Source organism: Eurytemora carolleeae, unplaced genomic scaffold (assembly GCF_000591075.1).
Source record: "Eurytemora carolleeae unplaced genomic scaffold, Eaff_2.0 scaffold101, whole genome shotgun sequence".
In the NCBI taxonomy this organism is placed as follows: Eukaryota; Metazoa; Arthropoda; class Copepoda; order Calanoida; family Temoridae; genus Eurytemora; species Eurytemora carolleeae.
The window spans coordinates 137,990-164,956 of NW_019396023.1; the positions used below are offsets into that span (position 1 = coordinate 137,990).

The window sequence follows — 26,967 nt, forward strand, 5'->3', positions numbered from 1 at the left end:
GGGGGGGGGGGGGGGGAGGACCAAAAAGCGTTCTCTAGAAAATTACCAATATTCTTCTAAGGTAACTTAATTCATCGAGAATCGTTTTAATACTATATAAGGGTTAGATGGACGCATCTAGGTTAAGATTTTTATTTGTTACTTCTACATAAAATTCTCGATTCTCAACATAAAACTATAATCATTGATATTTCGAATTACTATAAATCTACACCTTATACAATATCCGCTAAATTCCTGAACAGAAGAAACTCCAATCTTAGAAAGCCATCTTTACAAGTTCACAACTCTGAAAAACACAAACAATTTATGCATCGACAATTATTCTAAACTAAATGTTTTGTTCAAACCAACACAGTATTGTTCCTGCGCGAAAAATGATAAAAAGAACACATTTTCGTCAAGTGCGCATATCAGTGCGAGCCCGTTAATTCTTAATCAAAACAAAAACCACGGTATTTGAAATCATATCAAAATTCGGAAATTAAATTTTAGATGAACTGTCAAAAATTGAGCAAATTTTCACAAATAAAAATTGTCGAAAAATCAACATATCGTCTGTTTTACGATTGGTTTTCAAAAGTAGATCTCGTTAATTTGAACCGGTTTAGAAAAAATCACGAAACCTAGAGGATACGCGCAATCATTGCGTATTTTTGTTTTCAAATCGTCTTTGTTGGATGCTATCCTGTTTGAACTACTCCCGTTTGAACTACTGTTCATTGAACTATGGTCCGTTTGAACTACTGGACGTGGTACCACATTTGAGTAATTCCAACAAAAAGTAGTTCAAACGAGTTTATATCATACTATATTTGAGTTATCTTTTTGTTCATTTAAACTATAGTTCTAATGAACAATAGTTCAAACGGAAGTATAGTTCAAATCAGGTATCCAACTCATTGTTTTCATTACAAAAAATTTCAGATTAAAAATGTCCAATTATTTTACAAATATTTTTAAAATATCAGCGGTGGACGCAATTGAAAATGAAATAGTCTATTTAGCAAATGTCCAACGAAAAACAAGGTCGTCTCCAGTTTCTACTGAGTTTGTTTCTTCCTGATGAACTTGAGAAGATCTGTGTCAAGAACCAGATCAGTTCGTTGGATAGGATTAGGATAAGGACATCCAATCATAGGGCAGAAACATCTAGAAACAAAAAAGATCAGTCCGCTATTTAAAAACGTCTTCACACTTTTACTTATACTTATACACCTTCCCTTAAAATTCCCCTCGACAGGGCTTCTAATGGGAGATCGTTTTGAGGTCGATTTTGAGACATTTAGAATTTTCTGGCGTTTAAAGTGCTCCAAAAAGATGCTTATAGTAATTTAACACAATGAAAAATTATATTTTTTATGGAAAATGAAAAACGATTTTAATAATCGTTTTGAAAAATCGTTTTTGTGATTATACTCTGGCAAGAGACAAAATTTTGCATAATGTAACAAAGCAAACATATATAGCATGCAATTTTGAGGTAGGATATATACATCTCAGACTATTGAGGAGCTTCTTAAAAATCTAAAAACTTTATATGTTATAAAACGGATCTCAAGTCCTTCAGTGTCGAATCCATCTCNTCTTATTTTCCCAAATGAAAATTGCTTTATGATAAATCGAAAAGATATCAATAAAAAATTTCTACACTTGTCTGTGAAAAGTAAAATAGAGATTGAAATAATAAAATAAAATCATTCAGACTTCTGAGAGTTTGAGCATTGTTAAAATGAGCTCTTGTCACAATCTGTAAGTACAATTAGCAGAGTGAACTACTGCAGTGCAGAATAATCCTTTTCTTCAAACCAGGAGTTTAGTTGCACCATGGAATCCCGACGTACATTGTATGTTTATTGTACATATAATGTATAGTGCCAAAAGAATTTACGAAAATACCTTTTCTTTCCCGAGTTCTTCATCAGGGCAGCTATACTCTCCTAAAGAATAAAAAAGAATATTATAAGGCTTTTTTATATAGTCCTTCAAAGGATTTGATCATTGATTTTTTTTAGCAAACTGTTCACGTGCACTGCTCAGTCTAATAGGACAATTTACACATCAGAATTTCAGGGGGGGATGATTTTCAATGATACTTTTAAACAAAATTTATCTAAAATTCCATGAAAAAAAATCTCTTTTTTCTCCTTTATATCATTTATTTACCATAACGATATTTTAATGAATAAAAACCCTGAATAAAATCTAAATTCTGGAGAAAAGAAATATTTTCAAAGGAGGAAAATGAATGAATTTAAAGAAAATTTATAATTTTCATTTTAGGAGTACTGGCATTATGTAAACAATATACAGACATTTATAAATATGTAATCCAAATAAAGGATGATGGATTTTTTGTTCTCTTCTTAAATAAAAATAAAACATTTTCAAATCCGGTAGCCGGAAATCAAGCCTCTAAACCTCAATTCCTGACTACATTAATCATGTAATGCTTTACAACCCTCCCATCTAACATTTCCCAAACCAAATAATGTAAACAATTAATCTATATAATACATATTCTCAGGCTGTGCCACAGGAAATAATGTAAACTGTTACTCTAAATCAATACATATCCTGAGGTACTCTATCTTATCGTAAACATGTCCGCAGGGAATACTGCAACTGATTCTCTATATAATACATATTCTGAGGTACTCTATCTTATCGTAAACATGTCCGCAGGGAATACTGCAACTGATTCTCTATATAATACATATTCTGAGGTACTCTACCTTATCATAAACATGTCCGCAGGGAATATGCTTCACAGGATTAACCATCTCACTCTTACTGATCGGACAAACAGTGCTTCTCTCAACCTGAGTTTCTATTTTATAAATATATAAAGGTAGTTCAATTGGATGCAACTAACTCAAGTTGAGACTGGCAGCGCATAAGAAGTAGTTGAACCGACAATTACAGTACATAAGCTCTAATTCAATAATTTCAACCTATGTATATAAAATACATTTCCAATCCAATAATAACCAACTCTGTTAGTTAAATTAAAATGAATATTGTTTAAAATCAAACATCTACAATATCTTTGGGTTCTTTGCATACTTGGTAAAAACATGCCATTTTTAATGCTTTTTATTATAAGTAACTAAAAGACAGCATAAACTTTCTGGAAACCCTTTGCAAAAGCAAAAAAAATTGACCTGTGTTACATCCAATTCTTCATCAGAATTCTCAGCATCACCTCCTGCGCTACCCTATACGTAAAAATAACTTTTAAAATCGCCAAACAAAAAAGTCATTAAAAACGTATTCTTGAAAATTGTTATGATTTCAGTTTCAGATAAATCCTCTAAAAAAATCTAATCAATATTTAAAAAAGAGATGTCGTCATTTAATTCCGATGTTTATTGGAACACCCTGTAATTAAACCTGACCGGCTTGTTTCCTGTCAGAGCATTCATCCTCTGTATAAACTCGTGGTCTTCCTTCCTAGAAAAAAGAAGAATCCTTTAATTTCTTCTGAGACTGAGATCATTAACCCACAGTTTTATCTAATTTTCCGATCTGGTTATTTCAAGAACTAAAAAATCTATTTCCATTTGACTAAAAATTGTGTAAGACATTCTATAAGTTTTCTAACATTTTCTTTGTTATCCTTGAAGAGCACTCTTAACTAGAGATTTAAACCTTTACCTTAGTAAACCTTGAAGAGCACTTTTAACTAGAGATTTAAACCTTTACCTTAGTAAACCTTGAAGAGAACTCTTAACACAATGTATACAAAGAGAAAATTTTCTTAATTGAATTAAAAAATGTGCTCGAAGCGCCCTAAAACATAGTACATATAAGAAAAAACTTTCGCATCATTTAATGCATTGTGGGCACCGAAACAAATTGTTTTCGGTTGGGCAGTCATTTCCTATTCTTTCTATTATTTCCCCACCTATTGATAACGACAAATTGTAAGATTAATCTTTTTGTTATTTGGACCAAATTCTATAAATTTAGTTTTAGAAACTTTGAGTTTTTTTATATATATCTTTTGCATTACGTCGCTGGATATTTCAAATCACAATTTCAATGCACTAAATTTATTATTTAAAAACGTAATAACTGCCTGAAAACTCAAATGCTCATGGCATGGAAGATCATACGGTTGGAGCTCATGGCTGCCGCAGGACAGGAATAATATTAGAAATATAAAAATAATAGTTTGCACCTTATTTTCTCTCTGAGTTCAGCCAATGCAGCTTTGTTAGCAGTATGTTCTCTCTCAGCAATTACGTAGTTCTTAATTACTTTCTAGGAAATTCAAATCCAAGATTTTTTTATTTCAAAAATCTAATAAAATTCAATCGATGAAAATTTTGAAATATCTTGTAGGAATTGATACTTAAAATTTAAATATTTTAATTTCGCCGTTTCTAAATATTAAAAGCAGATCCATTTAACAACGCCAAATATAAAATCACAAACTAAATTTTAATCTTGAACATTCCTATTTCAAATCCAAGAATTATTAAAAAAAAATATTTTTAAAAACTCATTTTATTACATACATTTAGTATACGGAGTTACCCACGAAGGATGATACTGTAAAGACGAGCTGAAACACTGTAAATATGACGATTCATAGGTTAAATTAAGTCTTTAGCCTTAAGTAGTCTTTTAATCAAAGAAAGAAACAAGTTTATAGTTGCGGGGAATCATGAATAATAGAAAAAGGACAGTGCTCTCTGAAGTCTCATAAAAGTTTTAGCTCAGGTCACCTCTAGATATACCCATGGGTATGACCAGCTATAATAACGCTATAATATGTGAGCGAAGAGCTTTTATAAATCATTTATTTATTATTAACGATATGGACAATAAGCTTGAGTACCTTGAGAACGTTGATCTGTTCTTCAGTATCAGGGTTCCTGGGTTCACTCTGCACAAGAGCTAGAGCACGCAGAGCAGTTTCTAGTTCAAGAATTACACTAATCTAGTCAGGATTTTTAGCTCAATATCCATATAACTCAAGAATATAATTGCTGCTAAGTTTGAAAAAGACCAACACACTTCACAGCTCCAAAATATTTTTTCTTGAATTTATCATGTCGCAAAATGTAAATTATTTTCTTCGTTTCTGTCCAGAAATATAAAATCCGTTGAAATTTAAAAAAAAAATTGCAACAATTGACTTAGTTATACAGACACCCAAAAATCCGCTAAAAATGTGCTTTTCTAAAAAACAAGCATTTTAGACGGGGCTTTTTTACCTCATTTAATTTTAAAATTTGTTCAAAAATTTCAACGGATCTGAGTTCAATGATTTAAAACGAGGATATTAATCTTTAACATCATAAATTCATAAAATTTTTATTTCTACTCTCTTAAACACTTTTTAAAACTTAACCTAAAATTTTCAGGAATTACTTTCAGTATATAAGGCAATGGGAAAGGTTACCGCGCTCATTGCACGCGCCATTTTTTCAAATTAGTAATCATGTGTGGAGACCTTATGGCACAGTATACACTGTTCAGTGTTCAAGCTGCATTGTGTTAACCAAAGCAATTTTAGCCATTGAAACATTATAAAAGGTTAGCCACAAAGGATGAGACTGTAAAGATGACCAATAACTCTTGAAAGATTACTATCCCAAGGTTAAAGAAACAAGAAACATGCAGTTCCAGGGAATAATGAATAAAGGCAACAGACATGCATAAATTTTTTACTGTCGTCTCAAAATCTCGTCCCCCAGTCATAACAAGATTTTGAGTTAAAGCTTGCAGTATTGGTGTTTGTTTTTTACTAATGATTATGAATTCCAATTTAAAGGAACAATCTAAAAAAAATATGAATTTCACTTTTATGGAAAAATCTAAATTCCCTAAGATTTTTTGAGATTCAAAATAGAATGAACTGCAAGAGAAAAACGTTTAAAGATTAAATTTTATAGCAAGATCTGGATACAGAGTTACGAAAACGTTGAAACCAAATATTTTTTGCTGTTTGTGAAGATTAATTAGCTTTCTTTCCTAGACCCACTCCGATCTGTTTCATTTCCAAATCCATCTTGCTATCTCTAAAATTTAGATCATAGAATGTAATACAGATATTTCTAATCCAGTTTACAGATACTTGTTTAAATATCACAAATAATCCATGAGAAAAAAAATAAACAAAAACAGAAAGATATAAAAAGCAAGCTCTAGACATTAGCACAAAATACATTCAATAACGGAGAACTATATGTAAAACATTACAATCAAAAGAATGAGAAAGTAAAAAAAAATGTACCAACCAAGAAAATATTTGAACGAAACAAAGCTAAATTTTAGACTTAAAAAAATATTGTCACGATTTTTTTGCTTTACTCTGTACTTAGATTGGTAAACAGGCTACATATGTTGTTAATAGTGTTGAGAGATATCAAGACTGGGATACATATATAGAATGTCACTTTAACCGAAACAAGACAATTTGAAAACAAGATAAAAAATATGAAATTTAACTATGGTGTCATAGAAAGTAGAAAACTCACCAAGTTTATAAAACCCATACAAACATGAAGTACGATACATAAGATGAACGTAGCATGTAAGAGGAAGGGTACATGGGTTTAAGTTTATTTGTGTAATCTGACTAGAGTAGAGACCAAGTATTGGTCATCTCCGATAATTCTCCGACATTCTTTTAACATGATTAGTCTAAGCTCTTTATGTGATGTTTTTGTGCCAAATTTTAAACCAGGATAATAGCTAGAAAAGGAATGCTAAAGAAAAAGGGCAAAAGGATAAATAAGGAAACAACAAGGAATTTAACGCCCAAGACCAGAAGTCTACCTCCTACGATAGTGCTTGATTTACTGTGATTAATTCATCTAAGTAATTCTAACTACGACTTGTGTACTGTGAAGGATATTAGTTAAAAGGTTGAAAAATCTCGGGATTCATTTTAAAAAGTTTCATTTTATAAAAATGCATAGTTTTTTGAGGGGAAGGCAAGGCAAGGTGTAAGGCAGAGGAAGTTAAATGGAGAATTTCAAAAAAGAATAATAAAAAATAAACAATCATTATAGGATCCAAGGGCATTCTAAATTAAGTTATCATTGTAAATATTTGTACTGCAAGGACACTAATAATTGTGTCAATTAATGGGAGTTACATGAGTTTAGAAATTCAGAGGGGTGCTGTTGCGGTTTGGCTGAGGAGAACTTAATATAAAAGATCCAGGATTACTGGATGGTGTTGCAGGGTTGGATACTGCTCCAGGTTCAGGGCTGCTCAGGGTACTCAACCGAACTAAATGCTTCAGCAGGGTTTGGTTATAAATTTTCAGGTTCGGAGACTAGGTCTTGCTCCTGGTTGGAAGTTCTCTCCTGAGTATCAAGCTCCGGCATTGGGTGGTCTAGGTCGGGTTGAAAGTCGAGGATGTCAACGTTTTCCCGGTCAGCAAGCTGCTGCTGCAGAGCGTCCTCCTCTTCCTCCTCTTCAACCTGAAACATGGAATTAAAAGTCAAATTCTGAAATTTTTGTCGTTGTCAATTTTCAGTTGTCTAAAGTAAATCAGTTATTTATATTCTTTATTTTCAACATTTTTCTCTCACAGGCATTGAAAAATGTACGTTTTCCTCCTATTACATACTTTTTACCCATAAAAATCATTAATTTTCTCCAGTTTAGCGAATAAAAATAAAAAATATTATTTAAAAGAGTGGTAATGATTTTTAATTTTTTTTAAATCACCTGTTCCGAGTAGTAGAAGGGGGTATTGAGGTATTGTTTTATTCTATTTGGCACTGGTAAATCATCGAGGTGATCCCTTCGGACATGTTTCACGATCACATATCTACAAAATATTATCATTATTTTCAGATAGTCCTTCGCATGCGCTCCGCGGATCCGGTTCCGCATCTGATGACTCAGGAAAAGATCCGGATTCCGGATCCGCATTAAAATTAAAAATATTTTTTGGGATTATCTGTCCACTTTGATAGCGGAGTTCTAAATTCAACACTTTCTCTTAATTATTCCAGATTTAGAAAAATTGTTAAAATATTCTAAATTCCAAGAATAGCATTCTCATTTCTCAATGCGAGTTGAGGAAAATTTACATTAAAATGTTTGAAAACCTAACTCAGTTTTTTAGCTTCTTCTCTGTACTCCGAGTAATATCTTAGATATTAATTATATCTTTGTCCTTTTACGTAACAAATATCTCAACACCTTATTAAATGTCGCGTTCTTTGCATTCTATGCACTGAAGTTTGCAAAAAAAAAACAAGAAAAACAAGAAAATTCTTTTGCGTCATACACAAAACTATTATATTAAAGAATGATAAAATAAAGCTTTTAATCGAAATGAATCAAAGCATTTTAAATTTACGAAAAAATCAAATTTAAGTCTAAATCTAAAGCTTAACAATAAAACCATAAACCAAGAAACATACGTTTAAAATTTAGGTCAATAGAGAGAAATAACTTAAAAAATGTTTAATAAAATTAAATATTCCGACAAAATACACTTATAATCAATTCGATCAAATTCATCTTTCTTTGTGAATCAAAATCCAATCGGCAATACCAGGCCGGGGGGAAAGTGAACATTATCCACCAATAACAGGTAAAAGGGGGACTAACCTGCAAAGATGCTGAAGACTTTGAACACGTTTAAACCTTGAGACAGGATGGAGTAATTGAACCCGCATGGGACCCAAAACCTAAACATCAAAACATAATTTTTATAATATTTAATATTTTAAGGTAAAAAAAACAACAAGAGAAGTGGAACTTTAACTGGCAAGGCTTTAACAATTTGTGTATGTATACTATCTCTAATTCAACCATAAACTATATAAAAAAAATCGACAAAAAAATTAAATATTAAGTAAAATCATTTTTAAACTTAAATATTTAAAATGCTAAAAAAGTTCCTTGAACTACGAGCTCCTTTTGTATCCCCAATTTCAAATACTTATCATACCGGTCTCCGATGAAGAAAGAAAAGAAATCTCCCGGATCTAGAATGTTCCACGGCGTTCTCGATGAAGTCGACAATGGTGTTGCTCTTGAACTTGGTAAAACTACCAAAACTAAAGTTTCCTGGGAAAAAAATTATTTTAAAAACTTTTCCTCTACTATTGTTCAGTGCTTAGGATCCATTTAAATTTGATGCGGATCCGGATCCTGGATCCGCATTGAAAAAAATGGATCCGGATCCAGGTCATTTCTTTAAAATTTACTGAATTTTTTTAACAAAAAATAATTATAAAATTTTTTTTTCGCTTGTTTTTATCCTAAAACTTGATGAACCATTCAGAAATGAGAAAATTTTTATAATCCTTCTTTTTTTTCAAAAGTTCAGAATTGGGTTTTAGGAGTAAAAAAGTTGTTTTTGTAGTTTTTGGTCGATATTTTACCCCTTGGATCTGGATCCGTGGATCCGCATATTTTTGCGGATCCGGATCCAGGAAGCGAAAATCTTGCGGATCCAACGCATCCGGATCCTAAGCACTGCTATAGTTATATTGCTTTGATTTCGCATAGTTACCATTTTAAGAAAAAGAAAAGCGATTCTGGATTTATTTCACTATTATTTAATTCTGGATTTATTCTGACATTTTAGCATGTTCATTGTTCATCATCATAACTATTCTTGGACACGTATAAGAATTTAGATTACTTTATTTACTTAGGCAAACTATTCTAGTATTTTTTAATGGGACTTTACGACACAATTTCCAGTAGCCCTCCACTTGAAGAGTGGAATGCCCGATTCACAAGGATACCCTTTAAAAAGTTCGAATACAATATCCTTAATTTATATCGAACCTTTTTTTAAATTGTGAAAGCTCTGTAGAAGAGAAGTACGGAATTTTGCTGCAGATGCAAAGAAGGACATTTCTGGAATTATCATTTTTTCAGAAAAAAACGAATTTATCCTTTCTCCATTGTTACTCAAATCGAGTTTGGTTTGAAAGGTAACTTTGTGATTCGTACATACTACTCTTTTTTTATTCAACTTAAAAACCAAATAGAAAAGAGGCATGAAAAAGTCTTTGAATTTTTTTAAAAATTGAGTTTGAAATTGAATTTTTCGCTTCATTAAACAATCATATCCAGCCTTATTTCATTTTATTTATAAATAAAAATATATTTGACTTACCCTGATCGTGCTCTATCCGAACATGTCTGACGAACCCGTTGAGTTTGAAGGTGAGGGAAAAGATGTAGTGGTGGTCCGAGGAGTCCCTCACCACGAAGGATCCGTCAGGTTCAGTAGCAAGGATACGTTCAGCAGTTTCTCCAGACAATGGACCCCAGTACCAACCATGCTAATCATAATAATCTATTATTTAGTCGTGTTTATTAGAGAAAAAAGTTTTATACAATCATCTTGTTGGTGAATGATAGTTCAAATACATCTATAAATATAACGATTCATAGAATAAAAGTGTATTGCAGTCTCTGAGAGAAATTAAATCAAAATCATCCTGCGCATTTATAAGCTAGTTGGCATTCCTCCCATTAAACTGCAGTACACTTATCACTGAAGATCAGGATTACAGACAGGACTGAGAAAACAAACCCTTGAAATTATTTTCAACATTTTATAGAGGAGATGATTAAAACCTTAAAAAGATTTCAAAAGTGGTTAAAAAAGATAAGCCCATTAATGAATTTCGCAAAGTTCCTTCTTGCAAATGATCGAAAACAGGTAAAAAAGACTCTCACTTTTCAATGAGTTAGCAATCGAGTTAATTGTACCATATAACAGAATCTAACAGAATTCATATTTTGAAATATCTAACGTCTGCGAAATTGAATTGTCACGAAAAAAATGTTGTTTGAAATTTTGACCAAGAGAATGAAATTAACTCATTCTTCTCGCCGGTAGAATAATCCATCTTTCGTTAATCAAAACGTTGGGTTAGACAATGAGAAATATAGAGTTTACATATCCGCAGAATTAGAGCAAGTTAAAAATAAATTCTGTTGGTTCTGTCAAGATCAAGGCTACTTTATTTATTATCTTTTTTATATGTACTTACATCTTTCACTTTCTCGATGGAAGCTGCAAAATCCATTTGAGACTCATCTTCCGGAGCTACAGGTTGGGTTGGTTCCGGAACAACTCCTCCAACCCATCCAACCTCACCATCCTCCAGGTTCAGGTCGGAGAGGGGAGAAGGAGTTCTGGATTCTAATCTGACAGCAGGCACTGGAGGTAGAGCTCGTTTACAAGGAGGAAGAGATTTATTTCTCTTGGACGGAATCTTGAACCTAGAACTTTTCTTCTCTCCGGGTTCAGTTTCACGATGTTTAAAATGAAATATGTTTGTTAAAGTTTTCTTTATTGCTTTCATTTTATTCCCTCCTCCCACTTTATCCTCCCCGTCACTTAATCTTTGTGTCACTTCGTCTTTGGGTTTCTTCAGTCCAAGTGTTTTTAATAAATTTATTTTAGATGATGCTTTGCCTCCGGGTAGGTTGAAGGAAGAGGTCTCAGAAATATCGTTAACACTCAATCCTTTTCGCAAACTGAAATATAATCCATTTAGAACATAATTCGTTAAGAATGTTATCCGCTAAGAATAATTCATTAAGAATGTTTATCCGCTAAGAAAATATTATCCGTTTAAAACATTCTGTTAAGAATGTAATCCGTTTAAAATATAATCTATCCGTTTGTATAATCCATTTAAAACATAATCAGTCTATAATATAATCCATTTAAAATATAATCCGTTTAAAATACAATCCATTTAAAATATAATCCATTTAAAATATAATCCGCTTAAAATATTATCCATTAAAAATACAATCCGTTTAAAATATAATCAAATTAAAATATAATCCATTTAAAATATAATCCGTTTAAAATATAATCCGTTTACACATCCATAATTATCTCGATAACATGACGTTTATGAATGCATCTTGAAGTGAAACAGATATTTAAATGACTTACGTGTTTAGAGTGTCTTTAATTTTACACAGTTCATTTAAATCAAAAGTGGAAATATTTCAGATAGTTCTTCATCGCTGTTGGTTTAAAATCTTTTAATACTTTCACAGCGCGAAGATTTCTGCCCCAACGTGGAAACAAATTATTTGATCACGGGTAAAAACGTTTTATCCTCATAAGTGAAATAAATGTTGTTAAAATTGCTATTATCAAATTATACCTTTGTGTTTTACCATTGCGATGAATTGACACTAAATTCTCTTCAGACTTATTTCTAAACTCAAACTTCTCTTCTTCCTTCTCTCCAGCTTCTGATCCATGTCCTGCACCTCCTGAGGCTCCTGCAGCCTCCTGTTGATTGTGCTGATCCCGAACCTTGAGCCGTCGATGAACAAGATCCGTCCCGTCTCCGGGATGGGAATTAATTGAGGGAGGCCTGTCTTCCTTACAGGGTTCAGATTCTAAACATTCTCTGGGAGAAGGAGAACACGTCAGGTTTAGTTTATCCCCGGGGTCGGAGAATAACGTGGGTTTCTCGGAGCAGGTTCCAGCGCTGAGTGCAGAACAGGTCCCGGAGCTAGAAGGTTCAGGATCCAGCTCTGAAGTCTCAGTAATCCAACACAGAGATCCACCAGAACTATGACCATTAGACCCTGAAACAGATAAATTTATGAGTTATCTAACTCTAGCAAAACATTATATAAACTCAAAATATAAGCTAAACAACAAAGTTCGGTCTTGTCTTTGAAACGGATTCTAGAAAAAATCTAATTGAAAGTTAATGAGCACAAAGTGTTAACTTTAACCTTCAGAAATTGAGGTATCAAAAAGAAATTCGAGTCTGGAATTTCACTATACACATATTGAGATAAGTTTAGGGATTTATTTTTAGTAATAATTTTAGGCTTAACATACCTGAACATCGGCCGTAATTGTTAAAAAATATCAATAACATGGAAGGATGTAGAATTTAGATACATACACATATTACACACTCTAGTAGACGGGTCTTCAAAATGAATTGAAATTAATAGGATTTTTGGATAATTTATCCATGCATTCAAAATCTAAATAAGTTTCATGAAAGTGGTTTATTTAACTTGTATCGTATCGGGTGTTAATAAAATAAGCCTGGACAGGTTGGGGGCCGAGCGCCGCGGCTTGGACAGGCTAGGGGGCCGAGCGCCGCGGATATAAGGGCAGGCTATGGAGCGGGCCGGGCGCTGCGGCCACAAGTCCATAAATCAGCTGTAATACCACGTGCTATGTGTAGTAAAGCGGATTTGGCGTACAGTGGCGCAACTAGGCCTTTTCTGAGGGGGGGGCGAAATCTGAAAGTTATTAGGGGGGGTAACGGGGGGGCTAGCCCCCCCGTTCCGNCCCTAGTTGCGCCACTGTTGGCGTAGGTCAGAAGAAGAGTTTAGCGGATTTAGGTAGGTCGAAAAATACACCATCTCGTATACACTGTACAGCTATGAATCATCGTTAAGTTATCAATAACAAATTACCTTCTTGTTTTGGGTGATTATGACAGTCTGAAGAGCATGGTATTGACCATATTTTAACAGAGTTAGTCTCAGAGATCGTCTCTTTGATCAGATCACGGGCGATCTTTTCAGCAAACCCTCCTATACTCCCAGATTCGACATTTTCTCTTTCCTCCTCCTCCATTTTGGTGAAAATTTAGAACAGTGATGTGATCTTTCATGGATACTTTAAACAATCCGTAAAAACATCACAATATATATGAGTGAGGATGCAAATGTATGCAAAAAATATGGCGAATATATGCAGGCGGCTTGTTACTGTGTAGACGACAGGTTGGGACTGAAATACTGGGCCTGCGCGAAATACCTGCGCACTGGTCGATTTCTCGCTGCAAGGTAGCTTTACTCAGATAAATAGGGACTGGCACGGATAAATCTCTGCAACATATCGTAGGAACTCGCACAATTAAAGTACATTATAAGATAATATTTTCCATATTTGGATCTTAAAAATGTAACCCTCTACGCTTGCCCCCCCTGAGAGACTGAGGGGGGGGCACCCATGGGGGAGGCTCTTTTAATATTACATCTGCTTGCATTTCCCTTCCTCAGGTCAGGCACAGTGGTGTACCTAGGGGGGGAAGTAGTCCTCTTGCCCCCCCCCCCTGGGAGTTCCAAAAATACAAAATTAAAGGGAAACTACGTTTAGAAAGTAACACCTGACAATGACAAAGACTTAGGATTCGTCTAAATTCGTTGTTAATACAAGGAAAGAAAAGTTAATACTTCATTACACAAGATGTACTATGACGGAGAGCAGACTTAACAATCTTGCACTTAAAGCTTTACACCCTATAAGGCTGTCTGAGCTCTCTACTGAAAAAAATCATTAAAATGTTTCTGCAAACAAATCCCTGAAAATTGTAGCTTAAAAGAGTTGGTGAATATGTAGATTGAGTATATTCTATCTATAAATTTCAGAAGAAATTTCGTTTATTAGTAAAAATATAATTTTTAATGATGCTGTGATTATTGATTTAGTTAGCTGTGATGGAGTTAAGTGATAAATTTATAAAGTCAAAAAGTTAGTTTTTCAAGCAAAGGAATAATATTTAGACTCTAAGGTTAGTAACACCCAAAAATGTAGTCTTTTTGGTGTATTTTTATGGTGAACAAAACAAGTCCAGGTGGGAGGGGGGGGGGAAAAATTTAAAAAAGGTATTAATATTTTTTCAAAAAAGGGCTTTTTAAGGGGGGGGGCACAATGTTGCCAAGGGGGGGGGACCAAAAAAAAATTTTTTGCGCGCGCAAATTGTGCCCCCCTAAACAAAAGCCCTCGTACGCCCCTGAATGTAACACGTTTTTTGCATTTTGTTTGACATCGATTGTAAGTGTTTTCTCTGAAAATAACATAATTACAATTTTAAAGTAAAAACGTACATTTTATTATCATAATTTCGAACTTAAGGAAATTATTTTTTGGTTATAAAATAATTTATTAATTAATTCCACTGCATCTTCTTCTTTCTTGAAGTCTTTTATTCTTTGGCTTGAAAACTTGACTAGCACATCTAAAAAAAGGTTTAATGAGTCATGGGGTAGTTAATTGAAGAGATGTAGAATATTCGTCAGTTTGTGGGAAAGTTTTAAAGCTCTAGCGCATTAGATATTTTACTAAATATTTTATTCGCATTTTGAAATTTCTTTATTTAATCCACAGAAGTCAAGGATAATTGCGAAAAAAATATCAGTTCTCCCCCGGCCCCCTTTGGATTTTCTTTAAGATGTTATAAGTATGTTTACACGAAGCAACACATATTTATATTAGCTAAAGAAGGAAACCTGAACCATTTACCGAAGCTGAGGAGAATTATTTTATGGTTTAAAATTTAACCTTATTAGAGTCTGTAGTTGGAGCAAGGTGTTGGAGAATCTTGGACTCACTGCTGTCTCCAAATAAACAATTGAGCAATGTAACCCCATACCCAGTTCCACGCTCATCTAAATCACATAAAGTTTGCTAAATTGATGCAATATGCGATATTTGCAACTTCTCAATATTTAATTTGCTTGTAAGTCTTTTTGTTTGTACCCAATAATCTTTAAATTTTAAGAGAAAAAAATAAACATATCAAGTTTTTTCAATTAAAAAAGATATGGTTCTATATTATTTCAATCAGTGGTTGTGCTAAGTTGAAGCTGTGTTCATAATTCCAATAAATTTGGGTTGTTATATTTACATTTCCAATAAGGCGAACAATTTTACTAATTCCATTATTATTATAGTCATAAAGAGCCATTTTAAAAAACGACTGTATTTCATATAAACTATTACAATTTTCGAATATGCTGCGAACTGTTGTTTTGAAATTAGGCGAATGCTACTGAAAATAACAAATTTTCTATATTTCCAACTTCTACTGTTTTTAAGACCTGAAATCAAAGAACAATCTTTGTTTGGCCAAAATTTCAGTGGTAATTTTGTTGTTTTAAATAAGTCACTTTTTTAGTTTATTAAAGGCAGGAAACTGTTTCAAAATAAAAACATTTTTAAAAAATTGATTATTTTTGTATTTATTAAAACAATACCTTCAGCGCTCGGGTTTGCCATATCGATATGAAGCCAAGTGCCCGGGAAATCAAAGCCCAGGTGCGCGTTAATGAAAAGCCCGGCACAACTAGGCTGCGCGTTATCACGGTTCTTCACAGAGTTCTTCATGTCGGCTACCTTGGACCTAGTAAGGGACACGTAAAGTCTTAAAGAGACTGTAGGCATAATTGCAATTGCAACCAAACATTTATAAATAAGCATGTCAAATTCAAAACGGTGTCATTAAAAGCTTTGTCAGGTTTAGAAGATTTTCTGTTAAATATTATTAATTTTTAACTTTGGTTTCTCTACAAAAGTGGCTTGCGGATTTCTTGCTACAGAAATATAATTGATCAAGATAAATTTTCATTGATAGGGTTGTGAAATGTGAATAGGGCATGGCCCTTTATAATTGGCGGGTTTCATAAATAATAGTTAATTTAACAGAGTCACTTTTAAAATTTGAATTCTTTATTCTTTGACACTCAATAGGCGGGCAATTACTAAGAACTTATTATTTCTTTAAGAGAAATGAAATAGATAACAACAATTAATTTAAAATAGAGAAAGTGAGATAAAAAAAAACATAAATGGAGTTACAAGAGAAAAAAGAAACATGTTAAAAAATCTATGAATACCGAATATTTTGTATGTCTGTAGCTGTATAACTGTATTTTGTATGTCTGTAGCTGTATAACTGTATTTTGTATAACTGTATTTTGTATGGTTGTAGCTGTATAATTGTATTTTGCATGTCTGTAGCTGGAGAACTGTATTTTGTATGTCTCTAGCTTTATAACTGAATTTTGTATGTCTGTAGCTGTAGAACTGTATTTTGTATGTCTGTAGCTGTAGAACTGTATTTTGTATGTATGTAGCTGTATAGTGTATAACTGTATTTTGTATGTCTCTAGCTGTATAACAGTATTTTGTATGTCTGTATCTGTATAAATGTATTTTTTATGCCTGTAGCTGTAAAACTGTATTTTGTATGTCTGTAGCTGTATAACTGTATTTTGTATGTCTGTAGCTGCATAACTGTATTTTGTATGTCCGTAGCTGTATAACTGTATTTTGTGTCTGTAGCTGTATAGCTGTATTTTGTAAGTCGGAAGCTGTATAACTGTATTTTGTATGTCTGTAGCTGTATAACTGTATTTTGTATGTCTGTAGCTGTAAGGAAAACTAACTTGAATTCTGGGAATTGTAACTCTGGGCAGTAAACGGCAGGGAAGGAAAGGTCTCCTGAATTTCTCCCAGCAAGAGCAGTCTTTAAACAACATTTATTTAAATTTAATAATCAAAGTAAAGATATGTTTTTGATTATTTACCCCCCCTTTTCAAAATCTTTCAAATCATTTTAAGTTTAAATAAAATATTATTCCTTAATCTCCCACTCTTCTGAGTTGGTCAGATGACTAGCGTGATACCTTCCCGTAGCAATTCCCTGTAAAATACATAATTATCACATGTTAGGAACAAAATTAAATGAAATCTAAGCCGGCGATTTAAAAAATTCAATAAAATACGACTCGGGTCTAAGCTGTCGTTGAGCCTTATTTACGGCTCGGGCTTTCGGATTTAAGTTGCATCTAATTTTTAACAGAGTTTAGTTCATTAAACCGGTTTAATGTTGTAGTTGGCGGATTTTCTTAGTTGGAATTGGCGCATTCCGAGTTTTGATGAGAATAAGACCCAACATTGAGCCTTATTCTCCACTAAAACCAACCAAGGTCGGTTTTATTTTCATTGGGCCTAACTCCTTAAGTCGAGCCTAAGATCTTGAAGCTGTCAATCACGTGACACAAGCTGTCGTCAGAGTTGGGTCGAAGATTGGGTCTTAAAGTCGGGTTTAAGGAATTACGGCTCGAGCCGAAGCTTTTAAATCGCGGACTCTGGTAAGTTTGGTTCCAAAAAATCTACTAACAAATCCTAATCGAATTTTAGGGAGGTTCTAATGTGAAAATTTAGTTGAATCAAAGACATCAGTATATTATGCGTAGGAAGAAAGTGTAATAATCAAAATTCTTGTTATAATGTTGAAAGATAAACCGCGGAATAATTTGGATTATTCACCGAAGCTCCCGCTGAATAAATCTTATTATTGTCACCTACAATGTTACAATGGTAAAATGTTAAAAACCTTTTTATAAGTAATAATTGGTTCTTTGTTTGTAAATAATGCATGTGGTGTGATTGTTTCCATAGTTAGTTTGTTTGTTTACTAATTTATAATGCATTTGCTTGTTTTTTTAGTTGATGCTATATTTAGTTTTAGCATGTTGAATGTGCCCTGAGTTTTTTAAATGGAGAAAAGGTAGAGAATAGAAGTGGGTTGTCTCAATCTACTGAAGAAAAGCGTGAAATCAATAATAAAAGAAATCATTAGCTGGATATTTAGATCCTAAATCTTCCAAAAAGAGTAAAGAAATGCAGGTTATCTAGCAAGAACAAGTTCAAGAAATAAAATTATTTATTCATGAAACAAGATTTATTGGTTCGTGTTCATTGCTATCAGGACTTAGCTAGGTCAAGGTTTGAATAGAAATATCTGAATTAAGGTATATCAATACTTATAAAAATAAAAAGGTAAGTGAGCATGAAAAGGTAAGTGAGCATGAATAAAAAAGGTGTGTGTACTTGTATAATAATTAAGTTTATATCAATATTGATCTATGTTGAAAAGATCAATATGAGTTTTTTTCATTCTTACACGGTCTGAGTGTTAAAGAATAAGAAAACTACACCCCCAGTGTAAGAATAAGCATTCTTAAACGCCAGGAAGCGAACAATATTGGACAATTTTTCTCCTGAACCGTGTAATAATGGGAATTCTTAACCCTTTAATTTTAGAAACAAAACAAAAATCCAATAAGAATGTGGTATAATAAATAATAATAAATAATGAAAACGGATCTAAAATACAATAGTATTCACACAGTAAAATAATACCTGTGCCCCGGTAAGCGTAGCAATATCAACAATAATATCAGCCTTTAGGTCCCTGGATGCGTACACCACACCATCAGCTACAATCGGTAAATAATGAAACCCAAATAATGTGGTTTTCATTCATTCAAGAAAAATGAGCAGACAAGAAAGGGAGTGACCGGCTATGTAAGGTAGTTGAACTGAGTATGCGGTGTTGTGGAAAACTTCTTTCGGATTCATTTCAGACATATTAAACTTTTTAAAGATCTGTAAATCCTGAGTTTGATTGCAAATGAATCCGAAAGAAGTTTTCCACAACACTGCATACTCAGTTCAACCTACCTTACAGAGCCGGTCACTCCCTTTAAAATACCCCCACCATTTTTAACAGAACAAGGGTAAAACTTGTTCACAGTAAAATGTTAACCTTGCAACATTTGGACGAAAATTATTCTTCGAGGCATGATATTATAACAAGGAACCAAATTTCTCATTATAATGATGATTTTTACCTAAAACTAGTCTTCCCTCAGCATCAGTGTTGTTAATTTCAACAGTTTTTCCGCTGTACAGAGTATGTATATCATCAGGTCTAAGAAGAAGAAAAATATTAATTTTGCATAGTTAATAAAAAGCACACAATATTAAAGTTTTTAAAGATTCAAATGTTAAACAATAAAGAATTCATGTACATTAAAACTAGATATTCAAACTAAACATTTTTAACAATTAGACATTAGAAAATTTGTCCTATTAAAAGAAAGTTTACGTAAATTGTTAAAAAATTCCATATTCTTCTTATTCTCTACCTGGTCGCTAAAGGACCAACACTGTTCTCTGCTAGACAGAAGATCCCATGCAGAGTATCCTAAAATAAATCAACTCTTTATTATGATATTCAATTAAACAAAAAGCAGTGCTTAGGATCCATTTCATTTAATTGAATAAAATAGAAATAAATAGAACCGGATTCTAAACTTTTCAAGATTTCAATATTTTCTTCTTTTTGCTTATATTTTGCTGAAACCTTATGAACTACTGAGATCTTATATTAATCTCTTTTTTATAGTTAATAATGGAGATTTGTGTTTCGAGAGCCACAATTATATCTCAAACATGATTTGGTGAATAATTTGCACCTTGGATTCAGATCCATGGATATTTTCGCGGATCTGGATCTGGAACCAACAGATCGAGATCCAGAACATGAGCACTGACAACAAAATTTAGATCTGACCTTGAAACCAGATTTGACCGCCACACTAAAAGCTCCCAAAACTGCCGCTGCACCGCCACAGTCGTGCTTCATTCCAGGCATCGCCGTTTTAGACTGAGAAAAAAACATAAGTTATGATTCTAAAAAATTTACAGAATGTATAAAAATTTACCTTGATGGAAAGACCACCGGTATCGTAAACGATTCCCTTTCCGACCCAAGCTACAGTTCTCTAAGAAATCAATCAGTTAATAAGAATAACAATAACACAACCCATTTAAATCCTAAACCCTAGGGTGAAGAAGGATTTAGCGTTTGTACAAGCGAAGGTGCCCTTGTGACTCCTGTCCAAGTTCATAAAAAAGATTTAATTTAGCCATCAGATTTAACAAATTTTTAATGTTCAACCCCGCTCAAAATAAAAACTTGATTAAAAAAGTAGGTTTATGTCCCACTCCCGTTAATTTCTAATGCTGAACTAAGCTACCTGTGGCTTCTTAGGGTTAAAGCTGAGTATTGCCAGAACAGGAGGATGTTCTGCGGCCCGTCCTACTCCATATATACCTCCAAACCCACGAGTTCTAATTAGTTAAAAATCGCTTTATTAGTTACAAGACAGCATTAATGCCTTGAAATAAAATCAACTCGGTACAAGTCACTTTAAGTAAAAAAGGGGCAAATATTATCAAATAAAAAAATCACAATATTAACGTTGGTTTAGGGGGTACAAAGTTAATGGAATTTAAGCGTGTATGATTTACTACAGTACCCTATAAACCTTTGACTGACAGACTAATCCTTATTTATATACAGAAACGATTGTATTCATTCATATTAATATTTTTATTCAACTACAAAGCACGAGATAATACAAATAACAAATCACAATTTACTATGTAGTTTGGACCCACCTAACCAGAGTTGGTTGTTTTGATTGGTTGTAATTGTTTGTAACTTGATTAGCAAGCATTTTTAAATTTCAAAAATTCACATTTTCATATAAATTTTTGATACAAAAATTGAACAATAGACAATAGACATGGAATGTTCGGAATTCTCTAGAAATAATTAAAGTCAGTTGTGTTGAGTTTACATACACTGTACATTAGCATATAAACTGCAGCTTTCCGGTAATTTAAACACCAAATATGAAATAGTCACAATTATCAGATAAGATTTGAAGGACACTGTTGAGAATCGGGCATGCCACTCTCTTAAATGGATGACATAACTTAAATTCCGCCAACAATCCATTTAAGAAATGATAGTTATAACATAAATCTTATTTCCTACCTCAGTTCCTCCCCCTTGATGACCGTGCACGTGACACCGAAGCTGGAAAGGTCCTCCTTAACCTTGAGAATCTCGTCCAGGAAGTTCATCGTGTTCATCAGATTACAGGGCGTGTCCAGCAGCCTGGAGTAAATATTAGTATGTTCACTTTCTTTTTCTAACCTAGACCGGAGTTAATGAATTTGAGCCAGGTCTAAAGACGGTTCAACCAGGTCTCTTGAATCGGTGATTCAAGATTTGTCCATGTCCTATAGGTATCAACTACACTGCAGCACTACAGAGATAAATATTTGAATCGACGATAGGTAGTTAAGCGTTCTAGCTCAAATTCATTAAATTCGGTCACTAATCTGATTCTAGATGGTTTCAGCTATCAGCATGCAAGAATGCGCCATTTAATGCTAACACTCGCACAGACATAAACCATTGAACAGTTGCTTTCCTAACACTGGGTGATCCCAATCATTGACCAATGGTCAATCATTGAACAGTGGGATCTTAAGACTGATTTTTTAATGTTGCTAAGAAAAGAAAAAAAATGGTTCAGAGCTGAAAACTTTAGAATGGTGGATATCGGGATTAAGGCATAATCCACTCTTTTTCTTAATCTGCAGATTAAATATTGCTTGTTCTCCACTCATTTTTAATCTCCAGATTAATTATCCGATCAGGATTAAGGATATCCCATTTAAAAGTTCCCATCTCAGATCTCCCAAGATGTTAAATAATTTAATACCTAGCAGTAAGCTGTATTCCACAGCAACTATCTTGGAGAAGGTTCAAATCTTCTTCTCCCATCTCCAAAGCAACCATACCATCTCCCTCCTCCACCAGGAACTCAACGGTCACGTTCTCCTCCGTGAAGCTCCCCTCCGTCTTCATGGAGAAGGTGGGAAGACATCTACCAACTGCACAGCCGCTAGGATACACGTCCTTTCTCTCACACAATATCTAGACATCCATCATACAGGAGACAGCAGGACAAATCAAAATATAATCAGAGTATAAGGGATATCCTACTAAGCAAAAAAAAACTCCCAAATTTATTTATCAAAATATTGACGCCTCTCAACGTAAAATAAAAAATAAACCTTTTTACCTCCTTATTTTATTTAAATGTGCGAAATCACTCTTTTGTTGTTCAGAACTTTGAATTTTCTAGGAAGTATCAATCCTTAATAATCTATATAAGACGCTTTGCCAAAATATGCAACTATGTGTGTCACGTATGTCACCTGCAACCAGCCAACCCCCCTTTTATTAAATGATAATGGGTTTGTTTATGTTTATGTTTATTTAGCCTTTCTGTTTTCTTTTTTAAATAATATTTTTTTGGCTCTTTTTGTCCCAACAATAGAAACAAGAACAGATTAGAATTTTTTACATATTTTTCATATCTAGCTTAAAAGTATTTAACGTTGGCGCAGTTTTTATATCACAGGGTAAATCATTCCATGGAGAAACATCTATTAAAAAAAGTTTACTAATATCAGTTCTACAAAATTTGGCACTAAGTGAAAGTGAAAGGATTTTCTGACATTCTTGTAATTCTATTGGATGTATCTGCTAACATTGAAACCCAAGTACATTTATCAACATTATTAACACGATAAATAATTTTAAAGGTTTCAATTAAATCATGGCGGAGTCTTCGACTTTCAAGGGATTATAAATTGAGTTCTATTAGTTTTTCACTGTATGATAAACCAGTTAGTCCTGAAACCCTTGAGACAGCTCTTTTTTGCACTTTTTTCATAGTTTCTTTATCTTCTACACTCCAAGGAAACCAAGTTGGGACGGAGAACTCAGGGTAAAGTCTCACATAAAGTTTATAAAGATTGTGATAAATGTAACTCTGTCTCTTTAATGAAATACTTAAGAAATAAGTGACAATATACCGTTTGTTTTTCGGGCTGATTGGTTGCAATGCATAGTAACTCCAATATCTTTTTCCTGGACAATCTTTGACAAGGTTTGATTGTTCATGGTGTATGTATATTGTATATTGTATAGCCAGGGTTTCTGAAGATATTTAGACCTATTTAGATACAAACCTAATCAGAAAGACCCAGAATTAAATTTCAATTAACCAGACGATCCTTTGCAATCTAATTTTACAAATATATTAGATAAGATAAGATAAGATAAAGTTTATTGCTATATATATATATGAAAAGTCGCGCCTAACTAACTGTTAATTAATTCCGGGTTTTCTGATTATAACGTCTTTCTCTGATTGAATGGTGGGAAAACTCCTACATACGTCCCTGATTTGAAAATTTAAGTTTCTTATTTTTTTTACTTACCAGTACATTTCTGCATCCAGAAAAACTTTTGAGGATCTTTGAAATAGAATGAGAACGAGAGGGAGTATTATGACGAGAAACCTAAAAAAAAAATTATCTATTCAAACTAATCCAGCCAAAATAAACCTCAAAATATTTTGCAAAAAATTTCATATAATTTTGTTTTATATATAAATCGAAAAAAATGCGTTTTTAATGCACTCGACCTATTTTCAATTGACCTTACATTTTCAGAGTTACATGATCGCGATTAACAACGAACTTTATAGAAGTTTGATTTTTCGACCTTGAAATTCTTAACTTTAAATAGTAGGAAATTGATTAAATCTATCTCATACTGAGGTAGAAACACGACAATATCTCCCTCATTGCAGCTAAAATAAAAATATTATGAATACCGTTATGAATCAAGCATATAACTTGTATTAAAGTTGTGATTTACAAGACATTACTTCAACGGTTCCTTAAAAAATATTCTTTTCTTTGTTCATTCATCTGTAATTTGATTACGAAATCCAAGAAGCCACTACAATGTGTTCCAAACTTGTCTGGAAGTGAGGCTACTAGAACTGTTTTCTAACCTTGTCTGGAAGTGAGGCTACTAGATAGAACTGTTTTAAGTGAGGCTACTAGAACTGTTTTCTAACCTTGTCTGGAAGTGAGGCTACTAGAACTATTTCCTAACCTTTTCTGGAAGTGATGCTACTAGAACTGTTTTCTAACCTTGTCTGGGAGTGAGGCTACTAGAACTATTTCCTAACCTTTTCTGGGAGTGAGGCTACTAGAACTGTTTTCTAACCTTGTCTGGAAAGTGAGGCTACTAGAACTATTTCCTAACCTTTTCTGGAAGTGATGCTACTAGAACTGTTTTCTAACCTTGTCTGGAAGTGATGCTACTAGAACTGTTTTCTAAATTTGTCGGGAAGTGAGGCTACTAGAACTGTTTTCTAACCTTGTCTGGAAGTGTACTAGAACAGTTTTCTAACCTTGTCGGGAAGTGAGGCTACTAGAACTGTTTTCTAACCTTGTCTGGAAGTGAGGCTACGAACTGTTTTCTAACCTTGTCTGGAAGTGTACTAGAACTGTTTTCTAACTTTGTCTGGAAGTGATGCTACTATAACTGTTTTCTAACCTTTTCTGGAAGTAATGCTACTAGAACTGTTTTCTAACCTTGTCTGGAAGTGATGCTACTAGAACTGTTTCCTAACCTTGTCTGGGAGTGAGGCTACTAGAACTGTTTTAAGTGATGCTACTAGAACTGTTTTCTAACCTGGTCTGGAAGTGAGGCTACTAGAACTGTTTTCTAACCTTGTCTGGAAGTGAGGCTACTAGAACTTTTCTAACCTTGTCTGGAAGTGTACTAGAACTGTTTTCTAACTTTGTCTGGAAGTGAGGCTACTAGAACTGTTTTCTAACCTTGTCTGGAAGTGAGGCTACTAGAACTGTTTTCTAACCTTGTCTGGAAGTGAGGCTACTAGAACAGAATTCAGATAAAGAGAAACAGAATCCGCTACAGTTCCCTTCAGACGGGATATGCCCTCACTCCAAACCTAGGTGTTTGATATTTAACATAAGATTTAAAATTGAACAATAACATCTAAAAAAAATCCGCAAAACGAGTTCAAAAATTATTCATAATGCAGGGAACATTAGTTCTAAAACTAACGTTTTATAAATTAAGGATGACGAGGACAAAAATTCCCATCATTAAATTATGTTCTTTATCAAAATTTTAAAATAAGTTACTTTTTCCTTTTTCTTTTTAGTTTAATTTTTGTTATTTCCCCTGTAATGCGTTTATGAATAAAATGTTATAAAAGATTGTCGTTTTTCACTGATGTTAAATATGGATTATATTATATGTGTTTCAAAGAAATACCCCCCCCCCCTCATTACACCTCCATTTTCGAAGCTTTAGTGCAAACTTTCAAATGGAAAATCAACAATTTTGAAATTGCGATGTGTTAGTTTGGAACAAGAAATATTATAATAAAATTTGTTAAAATTCGGAATAAATATTAAAGTAATGAAATAACTTCTTACATCTTTGGTGACCTTCCCTCCGAACTTTGGTTTGACCAGGTTAAAGTCTGCAGCGCGCAGATGTTTGAGCTGACCGATCACCAACAACTAGAAAAAAGTTCAGGGTTTTAAGCAGGAAAGAAATAATTCTGATTTAAAACACGAACAAAATTAATTATGATTCAGAAACTGATCATGATTTAAAACCAGAAAGAATTGTTTCTAATTTGTAACAAAAAAATGATTTAAAAAGAAAATAGGGTAATGTTGATCCGCTCTACTGCCCATCCGTCCTATTGCCCATCCGCTATACTGCCCATCCGACCTACTGCAACATCTGACCTACGACAGCTGTAGGTCGGATGGGCATATCTTCTTGCCCATCCGACCTATTCAGCAGCTTATTTTGTCATGCCATAGCTCAGTAGGGTGGCAATAATTAATTGTAGCTGTCGGACGGCCACTCAATTTTGTAGGTCAGATGGGCACTTTTTGTAGGTCGGATGGGCACTTTTTGAAGGTCGGATGGGCATTTTTCGTAGGTCGGATGGGCATTTTTCGTAGGTCGGATGGGCACTTTTCGTAGGTCGGATGGGCATTTTTCGTAGGTCGGATGGGCATTTTTCGAAGGTAGGATGGGCACTTTTCGTAGGTCGCATGGGCACTTTTTGTAGGGGGGAAATAGCTCTAGGAAATGTCTTCAAATTTTGCTTATTTCTACCAAATCAAAAAGTTTTTACTGAGAGACTTGTTATACCACTAGCACTCAACAATTAGAAAGGTTTCAAACCTACATCAGGCGACGTATTGATAAACTTAAATTCAGACTTTAGTGCTTTAAAACTAAGAAACACGCATTGATCTCCATATTATTCAGATCTGCGGATAACTTCAATTCCTCTTCGATTTCCCTTGAAAATCTTACCTTGCAGGGATAACTTTAATCGAAAAATCAAGCAATGATCCTTAATTGTTATAAGTAGCAAACTGTATATCGAGATTAAGTGTTCAAGATAAACAATATCGACATAAAATGATAAAAGTTCCGATCTCTGGTTTCTTTAATATTTGCTCTCTGTTACTCAGTTACAAAAACCCAAAAAAACATAAAACCTACCGGTGAACCATGAGGCTGAATAGCTTGAACCCCTGACCGGAAAAGGATTTTACTCCCACCCATTTTGGACCTCGTGTATACTGTTTCC

The 26,967-nt window shown here is 33.5% G+C and overlaps 4 protein-coding genes across 6 annotated transcripts in view; all 4 read right to left on the bottom strand.

Annotated features, from left to right (window-relative positions):
* The window catches only part of LOC111701683 (importin-11), a 13,489-nt gene extending 13,176 nt beyond the window's left edge, over positions 1 to 313 (bottom strand). The window contains exon 1 of the mRNA XM_023473116.1: positions 215 to 313. The gene's annotated coding sequence lies outside the window, so the exon portion shown is untranslated. The remainder of the gene's footprint in view (positions 1 to 214) is intronic.
* On the bottom strand, positions 289 to 3,478 carry LOC111701506 (E3 SUMO-protein ligase NSE2). Of its 3 annotated transcripts, none has more exons than XM_023473003.1 (6): positions 3,399 to 3,478; positions 3,165 to 3,218; positions 2,736 to 2,822; positions 1,900 to 1,940; positions 871 to 1,152; positions 289 to 688 (listed from the first exon to the last, which is right to left on the bottom strand). In XM_023473003.1, exons 1-5 carry the CDS (start codon positions 3,423 to 3,425, stop codon positions 1,044 to 1,046), a joined length of 318 nt encoding a protein of 105 aa, XP_023328771.1. In that variant the 5' UTR covers positions 3,426 to 3,478; the 3' UTR covers positions 289 to 688; positions 871 to 1,043. The 3 variants fall into 3 exon arrangements, with proteins under 3 accessions (XP_023328771.1, XP_023328614.1, XP_023328695.1); XM_023472846.1 differs by having other exon boundaries at positions 289 to 697; XM_023472927.1 differs by having other exon boundaries at positions 289 to 697; positions 811 to 1,152.
* Positions 3,479 to 6,560: 3,082 nt separating this feature from the next.
* On the bottom strand, positions 6,561 to 13,917 carry LOC111701774 (tyrosine-protein kinase Abl). Its single transcript, XM_023473227.1, has 8 exons — positions 13,426 to 13,917; positions 12,138 to 12,570; positions 11,001 to 11,490; positions 10,115 to 10,283; positions 8,933 to 9,051; positions 8,590 to 8,669; positions 7,696 to 7,798; positions 6,561 to 7,445 (listed from the first exon to the last, which is right to left on the bottom strand). The coding sequence occupies exons 1-8, from the start codon at positions 13,586 to 13,588 to the stop codon at positions 7,275 to 7,277; spliced, it is 1,728 nt and encodes a 575-aa protein (XP_023328995.1). The 5' UTR covers positions 13,589 to 13,917; the 3' UTR covers positions 6,561 to 7,274.
* A 1,015-nt stretch (positions 13,918 to 14,932) lies between these two features.
* LOC111701848 (probable aminopeptidase NPEPL1) lies at positions 14,933 to 26,963 on the bottom strand. The gene is made up of 17 exons (XM_023473350.1): positions 26,880 to 26,963; positions 25,784 to 25,870; positions 25,195 to 25,290; positions 23,741 to 23,821; positions 22,171 to 22,385; positions 21,435 to 21,557; positions 20,629 to 20,722; positions 20,314 to 20,373; positions 20,163 to 20,255; positions 19,735 to 19,793; positions 19,438 to 19,517; positions 18,947 to 19,023; positions 17,379 to 17,441; positions 17,185 to 17,264; positions 15,994 to 16,139; positions 15,299 to 15,405; positions 14,933 to 14,975 (listed from the first exon to the last, which is right to left on the bottom strand). Exons 1-17 carry the CDS (start codon positions 26,940 to 26,942, stop codon positions 14,967 to 14,969), a joined length of 1,533 nt encoding a protein of 510 aa, XP_023329118.1. The 5' UTR covers positions 26,943 to 26,963; the 3' UTR covers positions 14,933 to 14,966.
* Between the last annotated feature and the right edge of the window lie 4 nt (positions 26,964 to 26,967).